Source organism: Vipera ursinii, assembly GCF_947247035.1.
Source record: "Vipera ursinii genome assembly, chromosome: W".
NCBI lineage: Eukaryota > Metazoa > Chordata > Lepidosauria > Squamata > Viperidae > Vipera > Vipera ursinii.
The window spans coordinates 301,239-329,228 of NC_139522.1; the positions used below are offsets into that span (position 1 = coordinate 301,239).

A 27,990-nucleotide genomic window follows, 5' to 3' on the forward strand; every position below is an offset into this window, starting at 1 on the left:
AACCTATATACTTGTCAGATGTATGACACAAGTAATCATAGCATTTGCAAGATGTTATAACATGCATGTCATCATTTTGACATCATTGTGGTTTGTTACAGTCAACACTGCCTAAAATCAGATATTTTCTACTTCATTCCATTGTTTCAGCTGGGACAGGTTAACTTTTCAGCATTTCAACCTTGAGTCCAGGGCCAGTCTTCATCTGCTGCCCACAGACCTGTTACACACAGTTACTTTCTATGAAGCATCAATGGCATGTACTGTATAATAAAAGATAGATGGTATTAGCTAAACCAGCCTGAAAAGTACTAGAGAGGAGCCTGGTTGTCAAGGGAGAGAGAACAAAAACAAGAGACAGTGAGTAAACTGGGCTGAGTCACTGATAGAGCTGCTGCAGCGATTTGTGGTAAAAAAATAAAAATCTGTCCTATACTGTAAAATAGCAAAAGGAAGAAGGGAAGAAGGAGAAAAAACAGTGCAACAACTCACCCTTGAATTTGGATCGGATATTGGCCAACTCTTTGTTAATTCGTTTAATTTCAGCCTCTTTACTCTTACCTGGAAATAAGAAGGAATGAAACATGGGGTCTACTCAACTCCATACACAATCATCTGCATAGTACTGAACGTTTAACTATTATGAGACAAGGGGAAAAAAACAGAGGAGGAAAGCAGTCAGATAAATGCCAACAGATAATGACAAACTGTCACATACACTTCTTGAATATTATTATTATATTATTATTAATAATAATAAAATAAAAATAATAAAGTTGGAAGGGACCTTGGAGGTCATCTAGTCCAACCCCCTGCTCAGGCAGGAAACCCTATACCAGGGGTGGTGAACCTATGGCACACGTGCAACAGGCAGCACGCGGAGCCGGCCCTGTGGCCACACACGCCATCACCCAGGCTGCCCCGTCCCCTCTCCACGTGCTCCTGCGCTCTTGCTCTCTTTCTCTCTGCACTGAGAGGGAGCAGCTGCAAGAGCTGGGCGGATCCGGGCTGGATGGTGGAGGCAGCTGCAGCACGAGTCCAGGTAAGCCTCCAGGGTGATTTCATGCCCCCCCGCCCGATCATTTTACGATGCTCCAGCGGCCCGATCCAGGCATCAGAGGCCTGTAAAATGCTTCTGCTGCCCAGATCTAGGGCTACAGAGTGATTTCGCTCCCCCCCCGAGCGATTTTGCAGGCTTCCGACGCCTGGATCGGGTCGCTGGAGCATCGCCCACTCGGTGGCCATGCCCCCGGCACCCAGCGATGCATAAGTGGGTTTCAGGTTGCAGTTTGGGCACTCGGTCTCAAAAAGGTTTGCCACCACTGCCCTATACTATTTCAGACAAATGGCTATCCAGTCTCTTCTTTAAAACTTCCAGTGTTGGAGCATTCACATAATAAAAACAGTATTAAAACAGCATGGAAAAGCAAAACTTTCCCCAACCTATTGTTCTCTAAATGAGTTGGTTTGTAATTCCAGAATTCCCAGCCGGATACAATTCCAACATATCTGGAAGTACTATCTCAGATGGCTGCCACATACTAAAGCATAGGAGCTACAGGCCAATCAGGGAACTCAGATTTTGGATCAGAGGAGGCGGCAGTCTGTATTATTGTACTGTTTTTCTTCAATCAAATGCATTCTTCTCAAGCTGCTGCTCGGCAAAAGCTGGTGAAATGGTATTTAGATAGAGCAAATGATATAGTTTGCTTCTGGTACCAACTCAAGGGGCTGGTGTCTATTTATTTATTTATTTAATTTATTTAATGGGACTTATATGCTGCCCTATCTCCCAAAGGACTTAGGGCAGCTAACAACAATAAAATACAAGTAAAATACAAATATTAAAATTAAAATTAAACTATATCTATAGCCCCAACAACAACCAATAAAAACCTTAAAACCATTTAAAAAACCCCTTATCATCAGTCCAGGTTGGCCTGTTGGAAAAGAAATGTCTTAAGGTCACGACGAAATGACCAGAGGTCTGGGGTCATCCGGAGCTCCAGGGGAAGCTGATTCCACAGGGCAGGTGCCCCGACAGAGAAGGCCCTCCCCCTGGGGGTCGCCAGCCGACATTGTCTGGCCGACGGCACCCTGAGGAGACCCTCTCTGTGTGAGCGCACAGGGTGATGGGAAGTCGTTCCTGGCAGCAGACGGTCCTGTAAATATCCCGGGCCTAAGCCATGTAGGGCTTTATAGGTAAGAACCAGCACTTTGAACCTCACCCGAAGGGCACCCGGCAACCAATGCAGCCCATGCAGGAGGGGTATAATATGGGAGTATCGGGATACTCCCATCACAACCCGCACGGCCGCATTCTGCACCAGATGAAGCCTCAGGGTGGTCTTCAAGGGCAGCCCCATGTAGAGAGCGTTGCAGTAATCTATACGGGAGGTGACGAGTGCATGAGTGACTGTACATAAGGCATCTCGGTCCAGATAGGGGCGCAACTGGCGCACCAGGCGAACCTGGGCAAATGCCCCCCGGCCACGACTCCTATATGATGTTCTAAATTGAGTCGTGCATCCAGGAGGACGCCTAAGTTGCACGCCCTATCAACGGGAGGTAACACCTCTCCCCCCATAACCAAAGATGGAACATCCTGGACTACACGAGATGCCGGTACGTAAAGCCACTCGGTCTTGGCCAGGTTGAGTTGGAGCCTGTTCTTCCCCATCCAGATTCGTACCGCTTCCAGGCAACGGGACATCACGTCAAGGGCATCACTGGGTTGGTTCGGGGTAGAGATGAAAAGCTGGGTATCATCAGCATATTGATGATACCTTACCCTGAAACCGTGGATGATCTCACCCAGTGGCTTCATATAGCTGTTGAACAGGAGGGGAGAGAGGACTGATCCCTGGGGGACCCCACAATCGAGGGGCCTCAGGGTTGACCTCTGCCCTCCTGCTAACACCGTCTGCGAACGGCCCGAGAGGTAGGAGAGCCACCATAAAACGGTGCCTCCCACTCCCAACCCCCCGAGACATCGCAGCAGGATACCATGGTCGATGGTATCAAAAACTGCTGAGAGATCTAATAGGACCAGGACAGAGGAATATCCCCTATCCCGGGCCCGCCAGAGATCATCCACCAGCGCGACCAATGCCGTTTCCGTGCTGTACCTGGGCCTGAAACCCGACTGGTACGGATCCAGATACTCAGTTTCCTCCAGGACCAGCGGGAGCTGCCGTGCCACCACGGCAAGAAAGCGAAGGTTGGAGACAGGACGAAAATTATTCAAAATAGCTGGGTCCAAGGCAGGTTTCTTGAGGAGGGGCCTCACCACCGCCTCCTTCAAAGCAGCAGGGAAGCACCCCTCACTCAAAGAAGCATTAATCACTGCCTGGAGCCAGCCTCGTGTGACCTCCTGAGCCGCATAAACCAGCCAGGAGGGACACGGATCCAACAAACACATGGCGGCACTTAATCTACCCATGATCCTGTCCACTTCATCCGGAGTCACAGGGTCAAACTCCTCCCAAATAATGTCGGCCAGACCCATCGTTTCCCCCTCGTCAGATACTGCCCAGTCGGAGTCCAGACCGGTCCGGATCTGAGCGATTTTGTCCAACAGATGCTGACTAAACTCCTCGGCCTGTCCTTGCAAGGGGTCCTCCCCTGTCCCCTGATTTAAATGGGAACGGGTCACCCTAAATAGGGCGGCCGGGCGATTATCTGCGGACGCAATGAGGGTGGCGAAGTAGGCACACTTCGCCACCTCCATTGCCACAAGGTAAGATCTGGTAAAAGATCTTAACTGTGTTCGGTCAGATTCGGACCGACTGGATCTCCAAATGTTCTCTAGGCCCCTTCTCCAGCGCTTCATCTCCCGTAGGTTCACGGAAAATCAAGGGGCCAACCGGGACCTGCGCCGTGTCAGAGGCCGCAAAAGCACAACGCGGTCGAGAGCTTCAGAAGCAGTCAGTTGCCAGGCGTCAACCAAGGTCTCGACTGGGCTGTGGGAAAGGAAGGCAGGGATCAATCCAAGCGCTGTCTGAAACCTTTCTGGGTCCATCAAGCGCCTGGGGCGGAACCACCTGGTCGGTTCCGCCTCCCAGCAGTGGGAGGTGGCATAACAGAGGCCCAGCCGCAGGAGATAATGATCTGGCCATGAAAGGGGTTGAATGGTTGGAGAGACCCCACCCAGACCATTAAGCCACTGCCCGGAGATAAAAATAAGGTCGGGCGTGTTTTCCCCCTCATGGGTCGGACCCTGAATAATCTGGGTCAGGTCCATGGTCATCATGGAGGCCATGAACTCTCGGGCCACCCCCAATGCCCCCCCAGGGAGGGCAGGTTGAAATCCCCCAGAACCATAAGTCTAGGAAACTCAACTGCCAACCCCGAGAGAGCGTTGAGTAGCCCGGGCAGGGCCGTTGCCACGCAGCTGGGAGAAAGGTAAGCGAGCAACAGGCCCAACTGACCTCCAGGGCCCCACCTCAGGAGGAGGGACTCACATCTGCCTATCTGAGGGGCAGTGGCCTCCTGCAGACAAAGGGCCTCCTTAATGACAACTGCCACCCCACCGCCCCTACCCTGAGTCCGAGGCTGGTGCAGCACACGGAAACCTGGAGGGCATAATTCAATCAGAGGGACTCCTCCCTCTGGGCCTAACCAAGTTTCCGTAATGCATGCGAGGTCTGCGTCTTCCTCCTTAATCAGATCCTGAATGAGGGGAGCTTTATTCACCACAGACCTGGCATTCAAATAGATCAGCCTGAGCTCAGGTATCTGCCCTCCCCCATCCCCGGGAAAGCATGTTGAAACCAGAGGGTTAGAGCATGCCACTGCTCGAAGACAGCGGGGGCGCGATCCCAGATTCCGATATGGCCCTCTGTTCATCCATCTGTCGCCATTTCCAATCACCATGGGCATCGCTCTCCCCACCCCAACCCCTCAGGCTCCATGACACCCCCCTGGCCCCCCTACCGCCGCAACCATCAACCAACCTGGACTGGACTAGGTCCGGCGAAACCCCCCCATCTTTCTGCCGGGCCTTACATTCCTCCCTCCTCCCTAACCCCTTAAAAAGTTTTAAAAGAAAACCCCGAAGCCTCCTTTTCGTGCCATGCCACCTCTTGGGGTCCCAATACCCGTCATTAAGGAACCGGCGGCATAGATTAGAGGGCCACACCAGGGAGAGGGGGGACTCCCTCAAGGCAAACAGTTCACCCGCGGAATAAGCCATCGATGGAAATAAAAAGCAGGAAGGAATGGATCGGTAAGGACAGATGAAATAAATATTAATAATAAATCCACAAAGCTGGACAGTGACTCCTGAGCGTGGTCGCCCTCTCACAGCGACCATGATCTTCTGGTTTCAGGGAGAAGCATTATCCAGCTCTGGGCAGGTCGCAGAGAGGGAAAGGTACGATGGCTGGGTGAAGATAATAAAGTCAGTTTATCGGTGAAGGCATCCACAGCTCCGGCGATGGACAGAAGTAAACAAGTCTCGGGGTTCAGGTTCCAGGCCCAGCCGACAACAGCCGGGCCCCCCTGCTGCCCAACATCGCCGAGCCCCACTGCCAACACCTCCAAAGCCACCAAAGATGTCAAATGGCAGCAACAAAATCCGGGCCAGTCATCCATTTCCATCTCTCAAATATAAGTCGCGACCAAAGAGGGGCTGTGATAAGACTCAGGGCATAGGTATCATCACGGAAGATGGAGGAGGCTCACCTCTGTTCTTCAATATGGTCCCCAGGGGCCACCGCAGCCTCAGGCGACCCAGGCATCAGGTTGCCAACAAACAACTCCAGAGGGCCCCCGCAGAAGATGGAAGCCATCCGCCGTCCGGCTCATCACTCGGCACCACAAGCCATGGGTGCGGCCTCGATGCCGCAAGCCCAGTTGTCTCAGGCCTCGGACGCCTCAAGTGCCTCACCATCCCGCTCACTCCACCTCCATCCTCAAGCGGGCTCGTCAGATGTCTCCACCCTCCAAAAAACGGCCCCAAAAGTGCCTCCGCGGAGGGGGAAGGTTGTTCTCAGCCTGTCGATCGGCTCGCCTCCACCCTTCAAGGAGCCTCCACCAAAGGGGAAAGCTCACCGATCGAGCCGTCAATCGGGCACTCGGGCGACACAGGCCCCGGGCGCCTCGCTGCCCGGGTAGCCCCGCCTCCATCCTCCAGCAGCCTCAAAAGGGTCACCGCGGCCCCGGGAGCTCCCGCCGCCCAGCCAGGGCCGCACGGCAGTCAGCAGCCCCATTAATGTCTAAAAGGCTGAATCTCGCCCTCCTGCATCTGGCGCTCAGCCGCGGGCCGCAGCCATCTTGTTCGGAGGTTAAAAAAAATTATACATTTACAGATTAGGCCCACAATTTATGAAGGGATCTTCCCATAGGTTCCAACTCATCTAGTAAGATCATCCTCAAAGGCCCTCCTCCAGTGCCCTTCCATGCTGACCTGCAATTAGCAGATGCTTACTGCAGTGATTTCTGCAAATTCTAGTAGTTGCCCCTGGCTATGAATGGCTCCCAAGTAAGTCAGGCCTGCTACCTACTATCCTTCTGGCCCAAGGCAAAGATGCTTTTTCATAATCTGAATTCATGATTATATTCATATCTGAAATGTTATACTTTTTAACCAGTCTTTAGCTGCAGTCCATACTGTTTTGTTTTTATGTTGTACAGGTAGTCCTTGAGGTACGAACCTAATGGAGCCTGCCCATTAGGATCGTAAGTCAAAACATTCATCAAATGAATCAGACTCAATTTTACAAATTTTTAAAATCAAATTCATTAATTGAATCAAATGGGTTGTTAAATGAACAAAGATCTGACAAAATGATGCTGCCAGTTAACTGAACTGAGAGGCTTTCCCGCAAGCTGCCCATCAGCTGTTTCCAGTGCAGCCAGCTCAGGAACTAAATTGCCTCTGATAGAAGTAAATGAAAGGTCTTCAAAATTTTTAATATTAAAAGAGAAATTTAAAACTGAATATGCTGCAGTGGAAATTTACTAGGTGAATGGAGATGAGAACCAGGAAAGGAGAGCACAAAGAAAGGATGCTAAGTGAAACACGTAGGCAAAAATTAGCTGGGTCTTAAGAGTGGGAAAGGAAGAAGACAAGCTATAAAAATGTCTGTAAGAGAAGATAAGTAGTAAAACAGGAAAGAACCTATTTTTTCTAAGAGGTCACAAAAAGGGGGCTAGAACTCAAGCAACTGAGCATGTGCAATTAGTTGATTAATATTAACTGACACACCTTGCATAAATTATCACTTAATTTTAATGTACATGGGATGTATGACTTAGTATGTAGCAGGAAATATGTAGGAGGCGGTCGGAAAGAGTTTAACCTCATAGTACCTCAGACAATGGGGAAAGAGGAGGGATGTGCGGCCGGGGCCAGGGATCTATAAAAACGGGAATATTTTGGGTTGAAACTTTGGAGAGAACCAAGTTTTGACAGCTTCTCTCCCCGCTTATTGCAATAAACAAAACAAAAGGCCTTCACTGTGTCTTGGCTGGTTATTGGTCAGGCGAGCTTGTCTCTGGTCATGAAGGAAAGTGGCCAGGAATGCATAACGCCTCCAAGCAAAGCTTGCAGCCATTGTAGTTGCTTTTTTTAAAAAAAAAAACTGCTGCTAGTCAGTTGCTTTAAAAACAAAAAACATGCTGCTAATTAGCTTAAGAGTCTCCAGCCAGGCACCCAGAGGGAGATGGGGAAGGGATTTACAGAACTGTCCGCTTGCAACTGTAACAGAGATGGAAGGGACCTTGAGGTCATCTTGTCCAGGGCTTCTCTCCCCGCTTATTGCAATAAACGAAACAAAAGGCCTTCACTGTGTCTTGGCTGGTTATTGGTCAGGCGAGCTTGTCTCTGGTCATGAAGGAAAGTGGCCAGGAATGCATAACAGCCTTGGGGGCTCGTCCGGGATTTGCATCCGTTCCATGTTTGGCAGCTGGGGACATTCGAAAGGGGAGTGTGCACCTGGGTAAGTTTTTCCCAGCCCTAAAGGTCGGATTGCCCCTGCTCAAACAAAGAGGAATCAGAAATCCTGAGACGGAAAGCCAGGATGCAGTGAAAACCTAAAGGAAAGTCGGCCGACTAGAGGAAGGACGTCAACTCAGCCTGACAGGTAAGATGCCAGAGGGGTATCTAGATACCAGAGGGGTATCCATGGCAATAAGAGTTTGAAGAGGAGGGACTTTAAAAATGTATTGTAAAACTTTTCAATAAAAAAAAGAGTTTGAAGAGGAGGGACGCCTCCCCGGCCAGTGTGCCAGCCAATAAGGAAAAAAGGAAAGGTATTTAGGGAGAATGTTGAAGTATTTTAAGTCAATGCTTTAAACAAGGCATTTGAACAGAGGAAGGATGATACATTACAGTATATATCTGGCCTAAGTACATGTTTGGCCACCCAATAAATTACATTGGGCTTCTCAGCTTGGCTTAGAGCAGTGAGGAATGGATAGGCAGTAGTTAAGGTCTATCAGAAACAGTCCTTGCATTTCCCCACTGCCTGGAGAACAAGCTACAAGTTGCCCCAAAAGAGTAAAAGTGGAAATTTAAAGGGACACAAACCTCCAAAGGTCTGGAAGTAATGTTTAAGGGTCTATGTGTTTGTGTGTTTGTGTTGGCTCATTCCTAAAGACTGGGGGATGCCGGGGAGAGACCCTCTAACAGTAATATACAAAACAGCAAGGCGTTATTCCAAAAGGAAATTTGGGAAATTGGCTTGTGGAAAAGCTTGAAAATAATGATCGTTTTGCCTGGGGTGAAGTATTTGGAATTTTTTTGTGTCTGGTGTAAATGCAAGAAAGGGTGAAGAAGGCTAGTTTCTTAGTAATTAGAAGGACAATAGAAGGTGTTACAAGAATGGAAATAATCAGATGGAAGAGAGGGAGAGAGAGAGAGAGAAAGGAGCTGTGTGAAGTTTTATGCCTGGCCAGGATGAAAGGCGAGAACTCTGATCTGCTATTTTGTGTGAGAGAGTTAAGTAGAAAGCTATGTATTTTTTTTTTAGGTTCCTATAATTTGGAAGATGACAAGAGAGGGGAAAATCCCTCTCCAAGGGGGGAAAAAGTTGCCTGCCCTAACAGCTTTTGAAATCAAGCAATTTAGGAAAGAATTGCCCAAACTAATAGAAGATCCTATTGAAGTAGGAAAACAGGGTAGAAATGTTTTTAGGATGAATGGAATATTCATGGGGAGAAATGGAATCCATTTTTAACATGTTTACACCAGAACAGAATGAGATGATTAGGTGAGTAGCTAGGGAATAGTGTAAGAAAAAGTTTTCACAAAAAGAATGGACAGGCAACAGAGTGCAGAGAGGAATGTAATGGCTGATTATAGGGGTTAATTATTATTATTATTATTATTATTATTATTATTATTATTATTATTATTATTATTATTATTATTATTATTATTATTATAATATAGGTATGCAGTGCCTCACAGTCTTAACATTTAGAAGGCAGTGTGATTAGAACAAGGAAAAGAGGAAGTATGACTGAATGGCTAGAGAGGTTAAAAAGCCAACTTAAAAGTATGGACATTTGGATCTTGGTAATCCAGGACATCAAATGATTTTGAAATATCAACTTGTAGGGAAAGCATGGGAAGATATTAGGGTAAAAACGCAGAAATTAGATACATGGAAAACTAAAACAATAGAAGATTTATTACCGGTAAGAGATGCTCAGAAAGTATATGCAAAGAGAGAAGAGGAGAGCGATAAGCGTAAGATAAGATAAAAATGATGGCTCAATTGGTGCAAACAGGCTAGCAAAGAGGATGGGGAGTAGTAATCAAGAAATCAGTAAGGGGTCTTGGGAGAGCTCTAGGCTGGGGGTGAAGACAGCCATTTGGCACCAGGGGATATAAACCCCTAGAAAAAAATTACCCAGTCCATAAAAATAAATAAATAAATGTGCCTTTTGAAGGAAGGACACTGGGAAAATGAGTGCCTTAAGAGGAAGGAGGGGGAAGAACTTACAAATTTGGTGAATTTTGAGGATTAGGGGTGTCAGGTCCAGCTGTTATCTGGTCCAGCTTTTTAGGAACCCCTGATAAACTTTAAAGGTTGGACCCCTGGAGGAGGAAAGGATGTATTCGGTGGATTCCGGAGCCAGCAGATTTACCCTGAACTATATACCTCCAGGAATGCAAATTGGGAAAGGGAAGATTAAGGATCAGGGAATTAGGGACATGTAGTAGAAGCAACAATATTTAAATCTGCGATGGTCCAGACAGTAGCAAAGGACCTGAACTATGGTGCAACTTTGTATTGGTAAAAAAAGGAGCTGCAATTTGGCCAGGAGGTACTTAATTGGTAAATTGGGGGTTGTTATGGGGAATGAAAGAGAAATAATTGTAAATATTATGGCCTTGAGCGAGGAAGCTCAAGGAAATGTGGACCCTCTTATATGGGCCCAAGAGAGCAATAGAAAAGGGGTAACATGAATCGTTTAAAAGTGACTTTAAAGAACCCTGGTGAAGTAATTCACAAGAAACAGTATATAACATTACATTGGAAGGAAGAATGGGTTTAAAGCCCATGGTGGAAGGGCTATGGAAGAGGGGTGAAATTTTTGAGAAATCCTTTTAAACATGTTTAGTTTGTTACTTTTTAACCCAAGAATTTCTGCCTTGGAAAAGTAAAAGATGCAGAAAAAAGAAAATTAAAAGCGGGGGAGGCAGTTTCTGTCTGCATGTTTGGTTTTTGTTTTTTTGTTTTAAAAAACAGAAATTGGGTAAAATTTCCTGACTGTAAGAATAATTAATGAGAGGGATAATTGTCTGCAGAAACTGTGGATGCTTCATTATTGGAGGTTTTTGGGAGGAGGTTAGAAATTGATAGGGTCTGGATAGAGTTTCTTGTTTCAGTAAGGGGTTGGACTAGAGGACCTCTAATGTCCCATCCAACTCTGATATTCTGTTTTTGTATGTGTGGCATGCTTCAGTGATTTTCCTTTGCATTTTAGTTTGGATTTATCCTTAATAATGCATTTGAGGGTATTCTTGTCAAAAAGGAACAATCCTATGATGTTTTATTTAACATCTGATAAATATGTGTCTTTGGGATTCCTTGCTACTGCAAAAGAGATATTAATGGCTGCATATTGTGTGTGTTCAATTTGTTTTCCTTTTCCTTGGAGGCAAGGAGGGGAAGGGAAATATTTATAGAAAACCAGTTTGGTTTCAGGGTTATAGCCACAGGCTACAAGGCTGGATTTGAGTTCAAATCCTGCTTTGGCCATAAGGGATGGCTGAGTGTTTTGGGGCTGGTTTGTTTTTGTTCAGCCCTGGGAGGGAGGTTTTGGCAAGCCACTTCTGTAAATGTTATGGCAATTTTCCTCTTGAGGGCTGTTTCAAGTTCTCTGAAAGCAAAACATTTTGTGTAAATTTTTTACTTTGTCTGGTTTGGTGAATGGGGGAAGGGGGAGACTATCTTTTGTCTTCTTAGCTATCCTGTTGTTCTTTGATGTGCTGCCACAAGGGTGATTTGAATATTATCTGCCTGAGACAAAAGGCATTCCAGAAATGTTGGCCCAATACTGATTGGTGCTTTACCTTTTAAAATCCTGAATGTGTTATTTACAATAAGTTTATTGAGTTATATTTTTGTAACATGGTATCTAATCAGGGTGAAAGGGGGAGGAGAAAGAAAAATGTGACAATTTTTGATAGAGCTCCCATGGACAAGTATAGTCTATCTGACAAAGGACAAATGGTTTTTCCTTTCTTTCTTTCCTCCACTTTTAAGCTGTGGAAGCAAATACATTCTTATGTAGCTTCCCAGTTTTGTAAGATCTTATTCTGGGAATTATCAAGAAATGGGAAAGCAACTTTTTGGCAGAAGAAAGGATTGAGGGTGTTTAGCAAATAAAGCCCAAATGGTATGAAAGGAGGTAAAATATCTTGGATATATTATAGTTGAAGGGGAAAGGAAAATAGATAGTAAAAGGATTGAGGCTATAGTAGATTTATAATTATCAAACAATAAAAATGGTCTTAAGGAGATTCTGTGGTTATCACAAGGTACTGCAAGTATGGGGATCCAAAAACCGTATGAGGAGAGTCATTGGGGAATTAAAGCATGGGTAGAAATGTATTTGAAATTCTATGCTACCCTTGGAATTTATGAGATAGCCCAAAGGGCTACAGAGGGATTTTTGATGTGTAAAAGGGTTAAAATAAAGAGGAAGTGTACTAAAGCAATTGTGTAAACAAACGTATTTGTGTCCTTAGGGCAGACGCTGATCAAGGTAGCCATAATCCTGATAGCGTAACTGCACGTATTCCCCGGCGACTGTCTTAAAGTGGAATGTATTAAAGTCCTTGTTTAAGCAAACATAGTCTTGTCCTTAAGGCAGATGATGATTGGGATGCCATATCCTGTCTGTGAAACTACACGTACTTCATGTAATTTTCTTCTGTAAACTGTTGTCTGATAAGAATGTGCAGGATGTAACCATATAAGGAACAATGTGTAACAATGTATAACTAGGAATTAGAGGTGTATAAATATGTCAGTTCATGAGCCCTTCGGGGTTCAGACCCTTTGCTTTGTTTAAGCCTTCTGAACCTGCGCAATAAACCTTTCCTTTCCTGAAGAGCTTGCGTGAGTCTCTTCTTTCTACAACAAAAAAAGGGTTAAGGGTCGCAAAGGAGGGAGACCAATAGCTATATATAGAACAAGTACTGGGGTCTCTGTTTTCTCTTTGACAGGAAGGCTTGGTGGCGCAAACAACTCCTTTAGAATTTCCAGTCCATAAGATCCAGCCGGGACAGTAAATGGAAGGAGGAACTTCTACAACCAAAGAGGGTAAGTTCCTTATATTGAATCTGCTGTCTGGAGGGCTGAGAAGGGTTGGACTCACTACATATGAGCAAATTTGTGGGTGTGAAATACTGTGAAATAATCATGAGGGGTGGATTCTAATTCTAATATTACTGAAGACAGCACACCAGAGCAGCCTGGGAAATAAAGGTAAAAAAATTGTTTGTGGGATTTAAAGGTAGATGACAATCATGAAGCAATAGTGGATATTGCAAAAGAAATTAGGAAAGTGGCTAAAGCTCCTGAACAAAAGTATGAAAATATGTGGAGTGATTGGAGTTGGTTAACTAATTTTTTTTCCTTGTATACCGCCCTTCTCCCGAAGGACTCAGGGCGGTGAACAGGGCAAACATATAAAAGTACAAAAATACAAAAGTTAAAAAAGAATTAAACAAAATGCCCAAGCTAAAACAATAGGTAAATATATTTACAACAACAATAAAATCCCAACCCATCCCCCATCAGGCCAGGCCGGCTTGTTCGAACAAATAAGTCTTCAGATCGCGCCGGAAGGAGCAAAGGTCGGGCGCCATCCGGAGCTCAACCGGCAACCGATTCCATAAATCTGGGGCGCCCACAGAGAAGGACCTCCCCCTGGGGGCCACCAGACAACATTCAATGACCGGTGGCACCCTGAGGAGGCCCTCTCTGTGGGAACGCACAGGGCGGAGGGAAGTTGATGCCGGCAGCAGGTGATCCCTAAGGTACTCCGGACCCATGCCATGTAGGGCCTTGAAAACCATTACCAGAACCTTGAATCTCACTCAGAAGACAACTGGGAGCCAATGCAGCTCACGGAGCAGAGGTTTAACATGGGAGTATCGGGAGACTCCCAGCACAACTCTCGCGGCTGCATGCTGTACCAGTTGGAGCCTCCGAGTGGTCCTCAAGGGCAGCCCCATGTAGAGAGCGTTGCAGTAGTCTAAACGAGAGGTCACGAGCGCATAAGTGACCGTACGCAGGGCATCCCGGTCTAGATAGGGCGGCAACTGGCGCACCAGGCGAACCTGGGCGAAGGCCCCCCTAGTCACAGTTATTATGTGGTCTTCCAGAGTAAGCTGTGAATCTAGGAGGACTCCCAAGTTGTGAGCCCTATCTACGGGGGGTAATAGCTCACCCCCCGTAGAAAGAGATGGAATATTCTGAATAACCCGAGATGCCGGTACGCACAGCCACTCAGTCTTGTCGGGGTTGAGTTGAAGCCTGTTCCTTCCCATCTAGACCCGAACCGCTTCCAGGCAATGGGACATCACGTCGAGGGCATCACTGGGGTGGTTTGGGGTCGAAATAAAAAGCTGGGTATCATCAGCATACTGATGATACCCAACTCCAAAACCATGAATGATCTCACCCAGCGGTTTCATGTAGATGTTGAACAGGAGAGGCGAAAGGAGCGACCCCTGAGGAACTCCACAAGCGAGGCCTCGAGGTTGACCTTTGCCCCCCTGCCAACACCAACTGCGAACGTCCCAGGAGATAGGAGAACCACTGAAAAACTGTGCCTCCCACTCCCAATCCCCTGAGACGCCACAGCAGGATACCATGGTTGATGGTATCGAAAGCCGCTGAGAGGTGTAATAGGACTAGGACAGAGGAATATCCCCTGTCCCGGGCCCTCTAGTGATCATTCACCAGAGCGACCAATGCCGTCTCCGTGCTGTACCCGGGCCTGAAACCTGATTGGTACGGGTCTAGATAATCCGCTTCATCCAGAACCAGAGGGAGCTGATGCGCCACCACACTCTCAACAACCTTCGCAAGAAAGCGAAGGTTGGAGACCGGACGAAAGTTATTTAACACAGCTGGGTCCAAGGCAGGCTTCTTGAGGAGAGGTCTCACCACCGCCTCCTTCAAGACGGCGGGGAAACTGCCCTCACTCAAAGAGGCAGATATAACCGCCTGGAACCAGCCTCGTGTCCCCTCCCAAGCTGCATAAACCAGCCAGGAAGGGCACGGGTCCAATAAACATGCGGTGGAGCTCAACCTCCCCATAATCCTGTCCACTTCCTCCGGAGTCACAGGATCAAACTCCTCCCAGATAACATTGACAAGACCACCCGTGTCCTGATCGTCAGACTCTGCCCAGTCGGAGTCCAGACCGGTCCGAATCCGAGCGATTTTGTCCGACAGATGTTGACTAAACTCCTCGACACGACCCTGCAAGGGTTCCTCCCTCACCTCCTGATTAAGGAGGGAGCGGGTCACCCTGAACAGGGCAGCCGGGCGGTTATCTGCGGACGCGATAAGGGTAGCGAAGTGATTAGACCTCGCCGTCCATATCGCAGCGAGATAAGACCTAATATAGGTTCTTAGTTGCAATCGGTCGGGTTCGGATCAACCTCCAACAGCTCTGTAGGCCCCGTCTCCGACGCTTCATCTCCCGAAGCTCCAGGGAAAACCATGGAGCTCGCTGGGATCTGCACCGGGTCAGGGGCCGCAAGGGTACAACTCGGTCAAGTGCCTCCGTGGCTGCCCTTTCCTAGGCTTCCACTAAGGCATCCGCTGAGCTGTGAGCAAAGGAGGCAGGTGGGGACCCCAGCGCTGCCTGGAACCTATCAGGGTCCATTAAGCGCCTGGGGTGGAACCATCTAGTTGGCTCCACACACCCATGGCGGGGAGTGGCAAAACGGAAGACCAGCCGCAGGAGATGATGATCGGTCCATGACAGGGGCATAACAATTGGGGAGCCCCCACCAAGATCATCTAGCCACCATCCAGATAAGAAAACCAAGTCAAGGGTGTGGCCTCCCACATGAGTCGGTCCATGAATTACTTGCGTCAGGTCCATGGCCGTCATGGAAGCCATAAACTCCCGAGCTAACTCAGATGATCCTCCCCGGTATGGTAGATTGAAGTCCCCCAAAACTATAAGTTTGGGGAACTCAATCACCAACCCTGAGAGGATGTCGAGAAGCTCAGGGAGGGCTGCCGCTGCGCGACTAGACGAAAGGTACACCAGCAGCAAGCCCAACTGCGCCCTAGGACCACATCTCAGGAGGAGAGACTCACACCTGACTATCTGGAGAACAGTGGCCTCCCGCAGACACAAGGTCCCCCTCACAACTACCGCCACTCCCCCGCCCCTACCCTGAGCCTGAGGCCAGTGTAGCACCCAGAAACCTGGTGGGCAAAGATCAACCAGAGGGATACCACCCTCTGGGCCCAACCAAGTCTCCATGATGCAAGCCAGATCCCGGATGAGAGGAGCCTTATTAACAACGGACCTGGCGTTCAAATACACCAGCCAGAGCTCAGGTGGCTGCACATCCTCGCTCCCGGGACCTCGGGGCGAAGGCAGAGGGTCGGAGCGCCACACCGCTCGTAAATAGCGGAGATGCCCTCCCGGATGTCGATACGGCCCTCTGTTCGTACACCTGCTGCCATTCCCCAACGTCGTGGGAATAGGTAATCCCACGACCCGCTCCAGAGCTCCGGAGGCAACCGACCCCCGCTCCCCCCCCACGCGATCAATCCCGGGCCTGGCCTGAACAACGGTTGATGGACTACCCCCCATTTCCAAACAACCATGAAAGATTCCCACCCCCCTCCCTAACCCCACAAAAAATTTGACTAAAAAACTAACCAGGGGCCTCTTATTAAATTTGTACAGGAGGCCCCTGCCCCTGCCCAGCCATCTCTCAGGGTCCCAACAATCAGGCCCTTCAAGATTAGAGGTGGAAAGAAAGGCGGGTCGCACCCAGGAAGGGGGGGCACCCCTGAGGGCGAACAAGTCCGTGCTGGTGTAACAAAAATGAGGCATAATTGTCCGAGCAAATCCAGGGGAAGGCAGTCCCATAATTAATTAGTTAGTTGGCTATTAATTGGCTTCTCAATTTTGGATGGCTAAAACAAATGTATGTAGGACTTATGTGTTGTGCATGTCTGCAATGTATTCCTTTATTTGCATCTACTTTAACCGAAGCTGTAGGAAAAGCTTTAGGAAAGCCTTAGGAAAAGAAGACGTTATACAGCTAATGGTTATAAGATTTTCTAAGCGTGATAATGAAGACCTTTCAGTGTAATAAAAATTAAAATGGGGGATTTGATAGAAGTAAATGAAAGGTCTTCAAAAATTTTAATATTAAAAGAGAAATTTAAAACTGAATATGCTGCAGTGGAAATTTACTAGGTGAATGGACATGAGAACCAGGAAAGGAGAGCACAAAGAAAGGATGCTAAGAGAAACACGTAGGCAAAAATTAGCTAGGTCTTAGAGTGGGAAAGGAAGAAGACAAGCTATAAAAACGTCTGTAAGAGAAGATAACTAGTAAAACAGGAAAGAACCTATTTTTTTTCTAAGAGGTCACAAAAAGGGGGCTAGAACTCATGCAACTGAGCATGTGCAATTAGTTGATTAATATTAACTGACACACCTTGCATAAATTATCACTTAATTTTAATGTACATGGGATGTATGACTTAGTATGTAGCAGGAAATATGTAGGAGGCGGTTGGAAAGAGTGTAACCTCATAGTACCTCAACCAATGGGGAAAGAGGAGGAATAATAATGATAATAATAATAATGATAATAATAATAATAATAATAATAATAATAATAATAATAATAATAATAATAATAATAATAATAATAATAATAATTTGGAAGGGACCTTGGAGGTCATCTAGTCCAACCCCCTGCTCAGGCAGGAAACCTTATACCATTTCAGGCAAATGGCTGTCCAGTCTCTTCTTAAAAACCTCCAGTGTTGGAGCATTCACCACCTCTGGAGGCAGGTTGTTCCACTGGTTAATTGTTCTGTCAGGAAGTTTCTCCTTAGTTCTAGGTTGCTTCTCTCCTTGACTAGTTTCCATCCATTGCTTCTTGTCCTGCTTTCAGGTGCTTTGGAGAATAGCTTGGCTCCCTCTTCTTTGTGGCAGCCCCTTAGATATTGGAACACTGCTATCATGTCACCCCTCACTCTTCTCTTCGTTAAACTACACATACCCAATTCCAGCAACCGTTCCCTATGTTTTAGCCTCCAGCCCCCTAATCATCTTTGTTGCTCTTCTCTGTACCCTTTCTAGAGTCTCGACATCTTTTTTACATTGTGGTCAACAAAACTGGATGCAGTATTCCAGGTGTGGCCTTACCAAGGCATTGTAAAGTGGTATTAGTACTTCACATGATCTTGATTCTATCCCTCTGTTAATGCAGCCTAGCACTGTGGTGGCTTTTTTGGCAGCTGCAGCACACTGCTGGCTCATATTTAAGTGATTGTCTACTAGGACTCCAAGATCCCTCTCACAGTTACTACTATTGAGCAAGGTACCACCTATACTATACCTGTGCATTTGATTTTTCCTGCCTAAATGCAGAACCTTACTTTTTTCACCATTGAATTTAATTTTGTTAGATAGTGCCCAGTGTTCGAGTCTGTCCAGATCCTTCTGTATCTTAAGCCTATCTTCTGGAGTATTGGCTATTCCTGCCAGCTTGGTGTCGTCTGCAAATTTGATGAGTTCCCCATCTATCCCCTCATCCAAATCGTTAATGAAGATATTGAAGAGCACTGGGCCCAGAACAGAGCCCTGGGGCACCCCACTACACACTTCCTTCCATGTAGATGCAGTTCCATTGAGGACCACACGCTGAGTACGGCCTGTCAGCCAGCTACGAATCCATCTGGTGGTGATGCTATCTAACCCACATTTTTCTCTCTTATCAAGTAGTAGGTTGTGATCTACTTTATCAAATGCCTTACTGAAGTCCAAGTAAATTATATCTACAGCATTCCTCTGGTCCACTAATTTTGTCACTTGGTCAAAGAATGTAATAAGATTTGTCTGGCATGATCTGTTTTTGACAAACCCATGTTGACTTTTAGTGATGACTTTGTTTGCATCAAGGTGTTCGCTGATTTGTTGTTTGATTATCTTTTCCAGAATCTTCCCAGGTATTGAGGTCAGGCTGATAGGTCTGTAGTTTCCTGGATCTATTTTTTCCCTTTTTTGAAGATGGGAACTACATCAGCTCTCTTCCAGTCCTCTGGTAGTTCCCCAGTGCTCCAGGATCTATGAAAAATATAGTTCAGTGGTTCTGAGATCACATCTGCCAGTTTCTTGAGAACCTTGGGGTGTAATCCATCTGGTCCTGGTGATTTGAACTTGTCTAGGCTGGACAGGTGTTCACTTACCATTTTTTTGCCTATCTTAACTTGCATTTCTATTCTGTTTTTTATGGCACTGGTTTTGGTAGGTTGGACTGTTTTTTCCCTTTGTGTAAAGACAGATGCAAAAAACGAGTTAAATAGTTCTGCTTTCTCCCTATTGTGGAGCACTCCAGTCCAGGCAGTAGCAGATCCTCCACCGGAACCAAAAAAACCAAAAGCAAACTGGCACCAGCTGCAAAAATCACCAGCTCTTGTTTGGCCATGTGACCAGAAACACCACCACCCCTTCCGGCTTCAGAAAATTGCATTCATAACTGAACGGCCCAGGCAAGTCACAGAGTTAAACATGGCCACCACTGCAGCACTGACTGAATCCAAGTCACATGGCTACAGAGGCCTCTTTTTGGTGGCAGTTTTGAATTTCTAATATAAGTACCCTTTCTGAATAAATTCATTTTTGTGAAAACTTGCTAAGATTTCGAATGAACCTTTATTATCAAAGTACAACATGTATACATTGAGATTGGCTGAGCCTCCCTTTGTGCCCCCACCACAACTCACAGTGACAACAAACCCACCATCTTGTTACACCATGTGAGCTAATTGCACAACACACCGGCCTCGCAAGTCAATCATACATAAAGTTATTTCCCGTTCAAGAGCCTAACAGCCCATGGATAGAAGTTTCTCTTTAGCCTCTTGGTGTGGCTGGCTATACTCCTGTATATGCTCTCTCTGGCATCGGCAGGGGTTGGAGGAGGCCGGGAGGTGCGCCCGTGGAAGCCTTTGCTTGTCAGCACGGCACGCAGGATGTCACGTACGCATATACGTCGTGCTGTACCCGAGGCCACCAAAAGGTTCGCGTCACCATGGAAGACTGTGGGGGCGTTGGTCAGCCCGAACGGCATAACGGTATATTCAAAATGACCGTATTGGGTGCCAAACGCCGTCTTCCATTCATCCCCCTTTCGCATCCGTACCAGGTTGTAGGCCCCTCAGAGATTGAGCTTGGTGAAGATGGTTGCCTCATGCAGCCTCTCCATCAGCTCCGGGATGAGCGGCAGGGGGTACCGATTCCGCACCGTGATGGCGTTCAGTCGGCGGTAATCGCAACACAAGCGTAGATCCCCCGTCTTCTTCTTGATGAAGAGGACTGGGGCCGAGGGGACGACGAAGGCCGAATGAACCCCATGGCCAGGTTCTTGTCCAAAAAGTCCCACAAAGAAGCCAACTCGGGCTCTGACATGGGGTACAGGCGTCTCGCTGGTAGCGGCGCGTTGGGCAGAAGGTCCACGGGGAAATCGTAGGGCCGGTGTGGGGGCAAACGGTCCGCCTCCTTCTCGCTGAACACATCCGTGAAGTCCACCAGGTCAGGAGGCAAGGAGACGGCAGGGGCAGAGACTTCCTGGCCAGCACTGGTGTGGCAGACATGGTCTGCACACTGCAGGCTCGGAAAAGAGATAGCGTTCCGCGACCACACCACCTGAGGGTCGTGGGTCCGAAGCCAGGCCATACCCAGGACCAAAGGGAGATGAAGGTCCGCCGTGATATAAAACTGAATCGCTTCATGTGCCCCGATGGCTAGGCGCAAAGGCTGGGTGGCAGACTTAATGGGGCCCGAGACAAGCTCCCGCCCATCAATGGTCTCTACCCTCAACGGAGGGTCCACCGGAGTCAAGGGAACGCCAAAATGGGCCGCAAAGGCCTGGTCCATAAAATTGGTCGTGGCTCCCGAATCCAACAATGCATGCGCTTGGATCCCCCCCGGTTGGTCAGACAAAAAGACCCGAGTGTCCAAAATCAGATGTCGAGGGGGTCCAGAGTCCACGTCTGCTATGCCTGGCAGGGGTGTAGTACATGCCCAGCCTAGGGTTTCCCCTAAACTGGGCCTGCCCCGTTTCCCAACTGGTCAGTCCGAGCCCGAGACCCAGGGCCAGACTTTGGCGCCCCACCGTGCTTCCTGGGACAGGAGGCGGCGAAATGTCCGGGCTCCCCACAATACAAACACAACCCCCCTTGGCGTCTCCGAGTCCTCTCTGTTGTGATTCAGGGTCAGCCTGTGGGTTCGGCAGTTGGGTTGGACGATTCAGAGGAGGAGCAGGAGGAGGGGTTTGGAGAGCCTGCAGAGGACAGTTCTGAGGCATCGCAGAGCTCTCAGCCAGGCCCCTCCCATCTGGTTACTACTCAGACCCAGCTGTAGCCTGACAGCTTGGAGGAAGATGACCCACAGCTGGCCTTGTTCAAGGACGCCCAAAGCAGGAGGCAGTCAAGCAGGACTAAACAGAGGAAGGTAATGGGGCACCTCGGAAGGAGGCAAAGAAAAGCCACGCCTTGAAACTGTTTAAAAGGGGAATGTGTGGGAGGGCTGGTTGCTGAAGGCAACCATTTGAATAGCTTCTGTTTTAGTGGTTCGTATTTTGTTTTGCTCAGTTTGCTCTGTTTTGGATCTGTTTTGTGTAAATAAATTTGGCGGGCTTACTTCCAGCCTTTTGCCTTTTGTAAAGGGGTTGTCCCTGCCTTTTCTGTAGGGCCGGTAGTAGGCTGGAACAGAACACTCTCCTGGGCTGTCAGGTGAGGTCTGGCCGCTCCCAGCTCCATTGGCTCCTCAGCAGATGCCACAAAACGTGGGGTGACCCGGGACGCGTTTGGTGCAGGACGCGGATGTGCAGGTGCAGACGGCAGCATGGGCAACTCTTGGACAGTCTGACGGGTCTTTCGACGTTGGAGGCGAGCATCAATGCGAAGGCACTGGACCACCAGGGCGTCGAGGGTCGGGGGAGCCTCTACACGGACCAGTTCGTCCTGAAGCTCATCTGAAAGCCCATCTTGGAAAGCATCCAACAATGCCGCCTCATTCCAAGCTGAGTCCTGGGACAACAGCTGGAAGTCAGAGATATAGTCCTGCAGGGGGCGTTTTCCTTGCCGGAGGTCTTTGATGCGTCTGGCTACAGTCTGAGTACGGATGGGGTCCTCATACATGAGCCTCATGTGTTGCCAGAAGCCCTGGTCATCAGTTAACAAGGGGCTGTTCTGAGTTAACAACGGCGTGGCCCATTGGGCGGCAGAGCCAGAAAGAAGGCTAATTACAAACGCCACCCTAGCCCGGTCATCAGGGAAATTCTCCGGCCTCATAGACATAAACAATTGGCACTGTCCCATGAAGGTCGAGAACATCTCAGGCTGTCCAGAAAACTTATCCGGCACCGCTACCGGGCATTTCCGACGGGGAGGAGGAATTGCAGGAGCATTCAGCAGAGCGAGTTGTGCAGACAATTGGGCTACCTGCTGCTGTAGGAACTGATTGTCTGCCTGCAGCTGCTGCTGTAGCTGCTGTGGCTGCAGCTGCTGCTGCTGCTGCTGCTGCTGTTGTTGGTCCATCTTAGATAAAAGATGGTCTGTTTGTTGGGGTGACAAACAAGTTGTTCTGTTCCCCCTCCCTCAAGGTACAAACAAACAGACAAGCAGGTACAAAACAAAAGGGTTAAGTCTTTATACCACAATATAATTGCTGTCTGATAAAGTCTTGGCAGCAAGCTACCCACAGTCAGCCAAAATAGGCTAGTTATCTCAAACGTTCGCTGACATGAGATAACTGCCAACAAGAAATTCCAAGAAAGTCCAGACAAACAAACTAAAAAGCAGAGATGAAAAAGCGTAGGCACGAAATGCAGACTAGGGTTCACACAGGTAGAAAAATCCAACAGACGTGACCAGAAGCTGTGGTGAATTAACTTGTTCGTCACAAAGTTCTGAGAGCAGCCACACCCCCTTTTGTACCTTATGGGTGTGGCTCAATGACTCAGCTACTCCCTGGCCCTCCTACTCAACCTACATTGCTGCAAACGCTTGCCCTGCGTCTTTCTCGAAGGTCTAGCCATAAGTCATCTTCACTAGACTGTATTTGCTGCAGCTGCTCGAGCTCCCCCCCCCAGCCTGGCTACTCCCAGGCTGCTCCTCTCGGCCTTCAGATGGAGACGGAGGCCTTGCCAGAGAGGAGGGCCCCGGAGAGGGAGGCCTTGCCAGTCCCTCCCCATCATCCTCAGAGTCCTCTTCCTCAGTTAGGACAAAGCTTCCTCAGACAGCCATTTTGCTTTCTTGAATTTCTTTTTCTTTGGGATGGTTTTAGTTGCTACCTCTTGTACAATGTTGCGAACCTCCATCCATAGTTCTTCAGACACTATGTCTATCAGATCTAATTCCTTAAATCTATTTGTCACCTCTACTGTATATTTGTCAGGGATATGATTAAGTTCATACCTGAGTGGCCTAGTGCTTTTCCCTACTTTCTTCAGTTTAAGCCTAAATTTTTCAACAAGGAGCTCATGGTCTGAGCCACAGTCAGCTCCTGGTCTTGTTTTTACTGACTGTATAGAGCTTCTCCATCTTTGGTTGCAGAGTACATAGTCAATCTGATTTCTGTGTTGACTGTCTGGTGATGTCCATGTGTAGAGCCATCTCTTAGGTTGTTGGAAAAGAGTGTTTGCTATGACCATCGTATTCTCTTGACAAAATTCTGTCAGCCTGTGCCCTGCTTCATTTTGTACTCCAAGGCCAAACTTGCCTGTTATTCTGGTTATCTTTTGGCTTCCTACTTTAGCATTACAATCCCCCATGATGATAAGGACATCATTTTTGGGTGTTAGTTCTATAAGGTGCTGTAGGGCTTCATAGAACCGGTCAATTTCATCCTCTTCAGCACCGGTGGTTGGGGCATAGACTTGGACTACTGTGATATTGAATGGTTTGCCTTGGATTCGAACTGAGATCATTCTGTCATTTGGGGGATTGTATCCCAGTATTGCTTTTCCTACTCTTTTATTGACTATGAAGACTACTCCATTTCTTCTGAGGGATTCTTGCCCACAGTAGTATATCTGATGGTCATCTAAATTAAATTCACCCATTCCTGTCCATTTTAGTTTGCTGACTCCTAAGATGTCGATGTTCAGTCTTGTCATCTCTTGTTTGACCATGTCCAGCTTTCCATGATTCATGGATCTTACATTCCAGGTTCCTATGGAGAAAAAATCTTTACAACATCGGACTTTCCTTTCACCACCAGATACATCCAGAGCTGAGCGTCCTTTTGGCTTTGGCCCGGTCACTTCATTCTTTCTGGCGCTACTAGTACTAGCCCTCTGTTCTTCCTCAGTAGCATATTGGACACCTTCCGACCTGAGGGGCTCATCTTCCAGCGTCATACCTTTTTGTCTTTTGGTACTGTCCATGGGGTTTTCATGGCAAAGATACTGGAGTGGGTTGCCATTTCCTTCTCCAGTTTCGTCAGAACTCTCTGCTATGACCTGTCCGTCTTGGGTGGCCCTGCACGGCATAGCTCATAGCTTCATTGAAGTACGCAAGCTCCTTCGCCACGACAAGGCAGTAATCCATGAAGGGGGGAAAAGAATAATAAAAATAAATAAATCAAGAAAGCAGATTCATCTGACTCTAAATGTGAAACAGCATACTAGTACACTTAACAGAATAGAGTTGGAAGGGACCTTGGAAGTCTTCTAGTCCAACCCCCTGCTCAAGTAGGAAACCCTATAACAAGGGTGTCAAACTGCCAGCCCACGGGCCTGTTGCATCATGCAGAGGCCGCACCCACCCAAGCTCCGTCAATGCAAAAAAAGTCACGATACATTGCGACACGTCACATGATGTGGCTAGTTTGACACCCATGCCCTATAATATTTCAGACAAATGGTTGTCCAATCTCTCCTCAAAAATCTCCAGTGATGCCTCTTTGGGTGTCTCCTAAGGAAGCTTTTATCAGAAAAGAAATGGTGACAAAGCCAGACTGGTGGACCTATGGTAAAATAATACCTTTTAATCTTGGTGATCCTATCCTCAAGCCTAAGGAAGAGCTAGAATCAGAAGGACATGTCTGGTATTGGTTTACATATTTACAATTGAAAGATTTAAATTAGACAAAAAGAGTTATGGTTTGACTGTGTTAAAAATGAATTGAAAATCCTACTGTGTGGTAGTGATGAACATATTGCTAAGGTCTATAAAACATTATTGAATTTGTATTTGGAAAGTGAATATGTAAAGTGTTAGGCATATGGTGTTAGCCTACAATGTTGGGTTGAAAATATATTAACCATAATGTTATGACTTTAAGAAGTTAATTGGCCAATGCGTGTGTAAGTGGCCATAAGAGGAAGCTAGGAACGTAGCTTCTCTCTCTCTGAATTCACTGATCTCTACTATTACTGTTTTTGCTCTGCTGTTGGTTTACTACTGTTGTAAACCTGAACTGTGTATTGACCTCTGGACCGGTAAGAAGACTTTGTATTTGGATTGCTACTTGGACTGTTTATTTTTGACTGTGCATTGTTGTTTTTACACCACCTTAAAGTAAACTACTTTTTGCTTTTACAACTCAGTGTACTCTTGTGTGACTCTTACTGCTCTCAGTACCCTTCCTTGTCTGTGCAACTCTTTGGTAGCACAAGGAGATCTCTGCACAACAAATTCCTTAACACTAGTTATGGGCCCAGGCCTGTACTGAGAGTTAGTACACACAGTATTCCTAGCTGAGTTTGTGTTAGTTATTTGGTGTAAAATGGCACAAGAACTGTTGTCAGGCATCTCCTGGATAACCCGTTTGGATGGGACAAACTATGTTTCCTGGTCCACGAAATGCTGCTTGCTTTTGCGCAAGGAAGGACTATGGACTGTTGTAAATAACCCACCTGATACTACTGCTTGGGATGCAAATAACGAAGAGGATGCAAAGAAGATAGACGACTTTAAATGTAGCAATGAGAAAGCACTTTGCATTATTGGACTAACACTGAATGACCAGCAGCTTGTCCATATTCGTGGTGAGGAGTCTGCTGCTAGGTGTTGGAGCATTTTGCGAAGGCATTATGTGCGAGACAGTGTGGGTGCACATATACACCTTACACGTAAGCTGTTTAGGGCTCGTCTGCAGAAGAATGGAGATATGCTGAACCATTTAAACTACATGAAGGCAATTTTTCAAGAGCTTCATGAAAAGGAGCTGATTTTTTTCAGAGTTGCATCAGGTCTATATTATTCTGTAATCTTTGGATGAGAGTTATGATGGGTATGTTTCTTCTTTGGAAGTCCTGACCAGAGAGGAACTGACATTGACTAACATTACTGGGAGACTGCTTGAAGAGTCCAGGAGGAGGCATGACAGAGACCAGCTGAGGGAGACACAGCCACAAGAGGAGCAGCCATTCACCACTGCTTACAACGTCAAGAAATGTTATTCTTGTGGGGCTAGAGGACCCGTGCCCTTCCTGGCTGGTTTATGCGGCTCGGGAGGGGACACGAGGCTGGTTCCAGGCGATCATATCTGCCTCTTTGAATGAGGGCAGTTTCCCCGCCGTCTTGAAGGAGGCGGTGGTGAGACCTCTCCTCAAGAAGCCTGCCTTGGACCCAGCTGTGTTAAATAACTTTCGTCCGGTCTCCAACCTTCGCTTTCTTGCGAAGGTTGTTGAGAGTGTGGTGGCGCATCAGCTCCCTCTGGTCCTGGATGAAGCGGATTATCTAGACCCGTACCAATCGGGTTTCAGGCCCGGGCACAGCACGGAGACGGCATTGGTCGCTCTGGTGAATGATCTCTGGAGGGCCCGGGACAGGGGACATTCCTCTGTCCTAGTCCTATTAGACCTCTCAGCGGCGTTCGATACCATCAACCATGGTATCCTGCTGCGGCGTCTCAGGGGATTGGGAGTGGGAGGCACAGTCTTTCAGTGGTTCTCCTCCTATCTCCTGGGACGTTCGCAGTCGGTGTTGGCAGGGGGGCAAAGGTCGACCTCGAGGCCTCTCGCTTGTGGAGTCCCTCAGGGGTCGGTCCTCTCGCCTCTCCTGTTCAACATCTATATAAAACCGCTGGGTGAGATCATTCGTGGTTTTGGAGTTGGGTATCATCAGTATGCTGATGATACCCAGCTTTTTATTTCGACCCCAAACCACCCCAGTGATACCCTTGACGTGATGTCCCGTTGCCTGGAAACGGTTCGGGTCTGGATGGGGAGGAACAGACTTCAACTCAACCCCGACAAGACTGAGTGGCTGTGCATATCGGCATCCCGGGATATTCAGAATATCCCATCTCTTTCTATGGGGGGCTCGCAACTTGGGAGTCCTCCTAGATTCACGGCTTACTTTGGAAGATCACATAGTGGCCGTGACTAGGGGGGCCTTCGCCCAGGTTCGCCTGGTGCGCCAGTTGCAGCCCTACCAAACCGGGATGCCCTGCGTACGGTCACTCATGCGCTCGTGACCTCTCGTTTAGACTACTGCAACGCTCTCTACATGGGGCTGCCCTTGAAGACCACTCGGAGGCTCCAACTGGTACAGAATGCAGCCGCGAGAGTTGTGTTGGGAGTCTCCCGATACTCCCATGTTACACCTCTGCTCCGCGAGCTGCATTGGCTCCCAGTTGTCTTCCGGGTGAGGTTCAAGGTGCTGGTATTGACCTACAAACCCCTACATGGCATGGATCCGGAATACCTTGGGGAGCACCTGCGGCCGGCATCAACTTCCCTCCGCCCAATACGCTCCCACAGAGAGGGTCTCCTCAGGGTGCCACCGGTCAAAGAATGCCGTCTGGTGGCCCCCAGGGGGAGGGAGTTCTCTGTGGGCGCGCCGGATTTATGGAACCATCTTCCGGTTGAGCTCCGGATGGCGCCCGACCTTCTCTCCTTCCGGCGCGATCTAAAGATGTATCTTTTTGAACAAGCTGGCCTGGCCTGATGGGAGGGGGTTGGGTTTTTATTACTTTTAAATGCGTTTTAATATATCTAAGAGTTCTGGGCACTTGTTTAATCTTTTTTAATTTTTGTATTCTGTCTTTTTAACATGTATTGCCCTGTTCACCGCCCTGAGTCCTTCGGGAGAAGGGCGGTATACAAATAAAATTAATAATAATAATTAATAATATAGCCAAATTCTGTAGAAAGGGAAGAAAACAGAATGTGAATAGCAGTGGGAAGGCTAAGAAGAGCATTGGTTTAGCTATTTCTGGTGAACCAACATCCAGAAACAATGAATTGTGGGTTGTTGATAGTGGGGCTTCACAATGCATTACTAAAGT

The 27,990-nt window shown here is 47.7% G+C and overlaps 1 protein-coding gene across 1 annotated transcript in view; it reads right to left on the bottom strand.

Moving 5' to 3' along the window:
* The window catches only part of LOC310648204 (AP-2 complex subunit alpha-1-like), a 172,634-nt gene that overhangs the window by 115,748 nt on the left and 28,896 nt on the right, over positions 1-27,990 (bottom strand). The window contains exon 2 of the mRNA XM_083375954.1: positions 493-561. Within this exon, the coding sequence (XP_083232080.1) occupies positions 493-561 (69 nt within the window). The remainder of the gene's footprint in view (positions 1-492; positions 562-27,990) is intronic.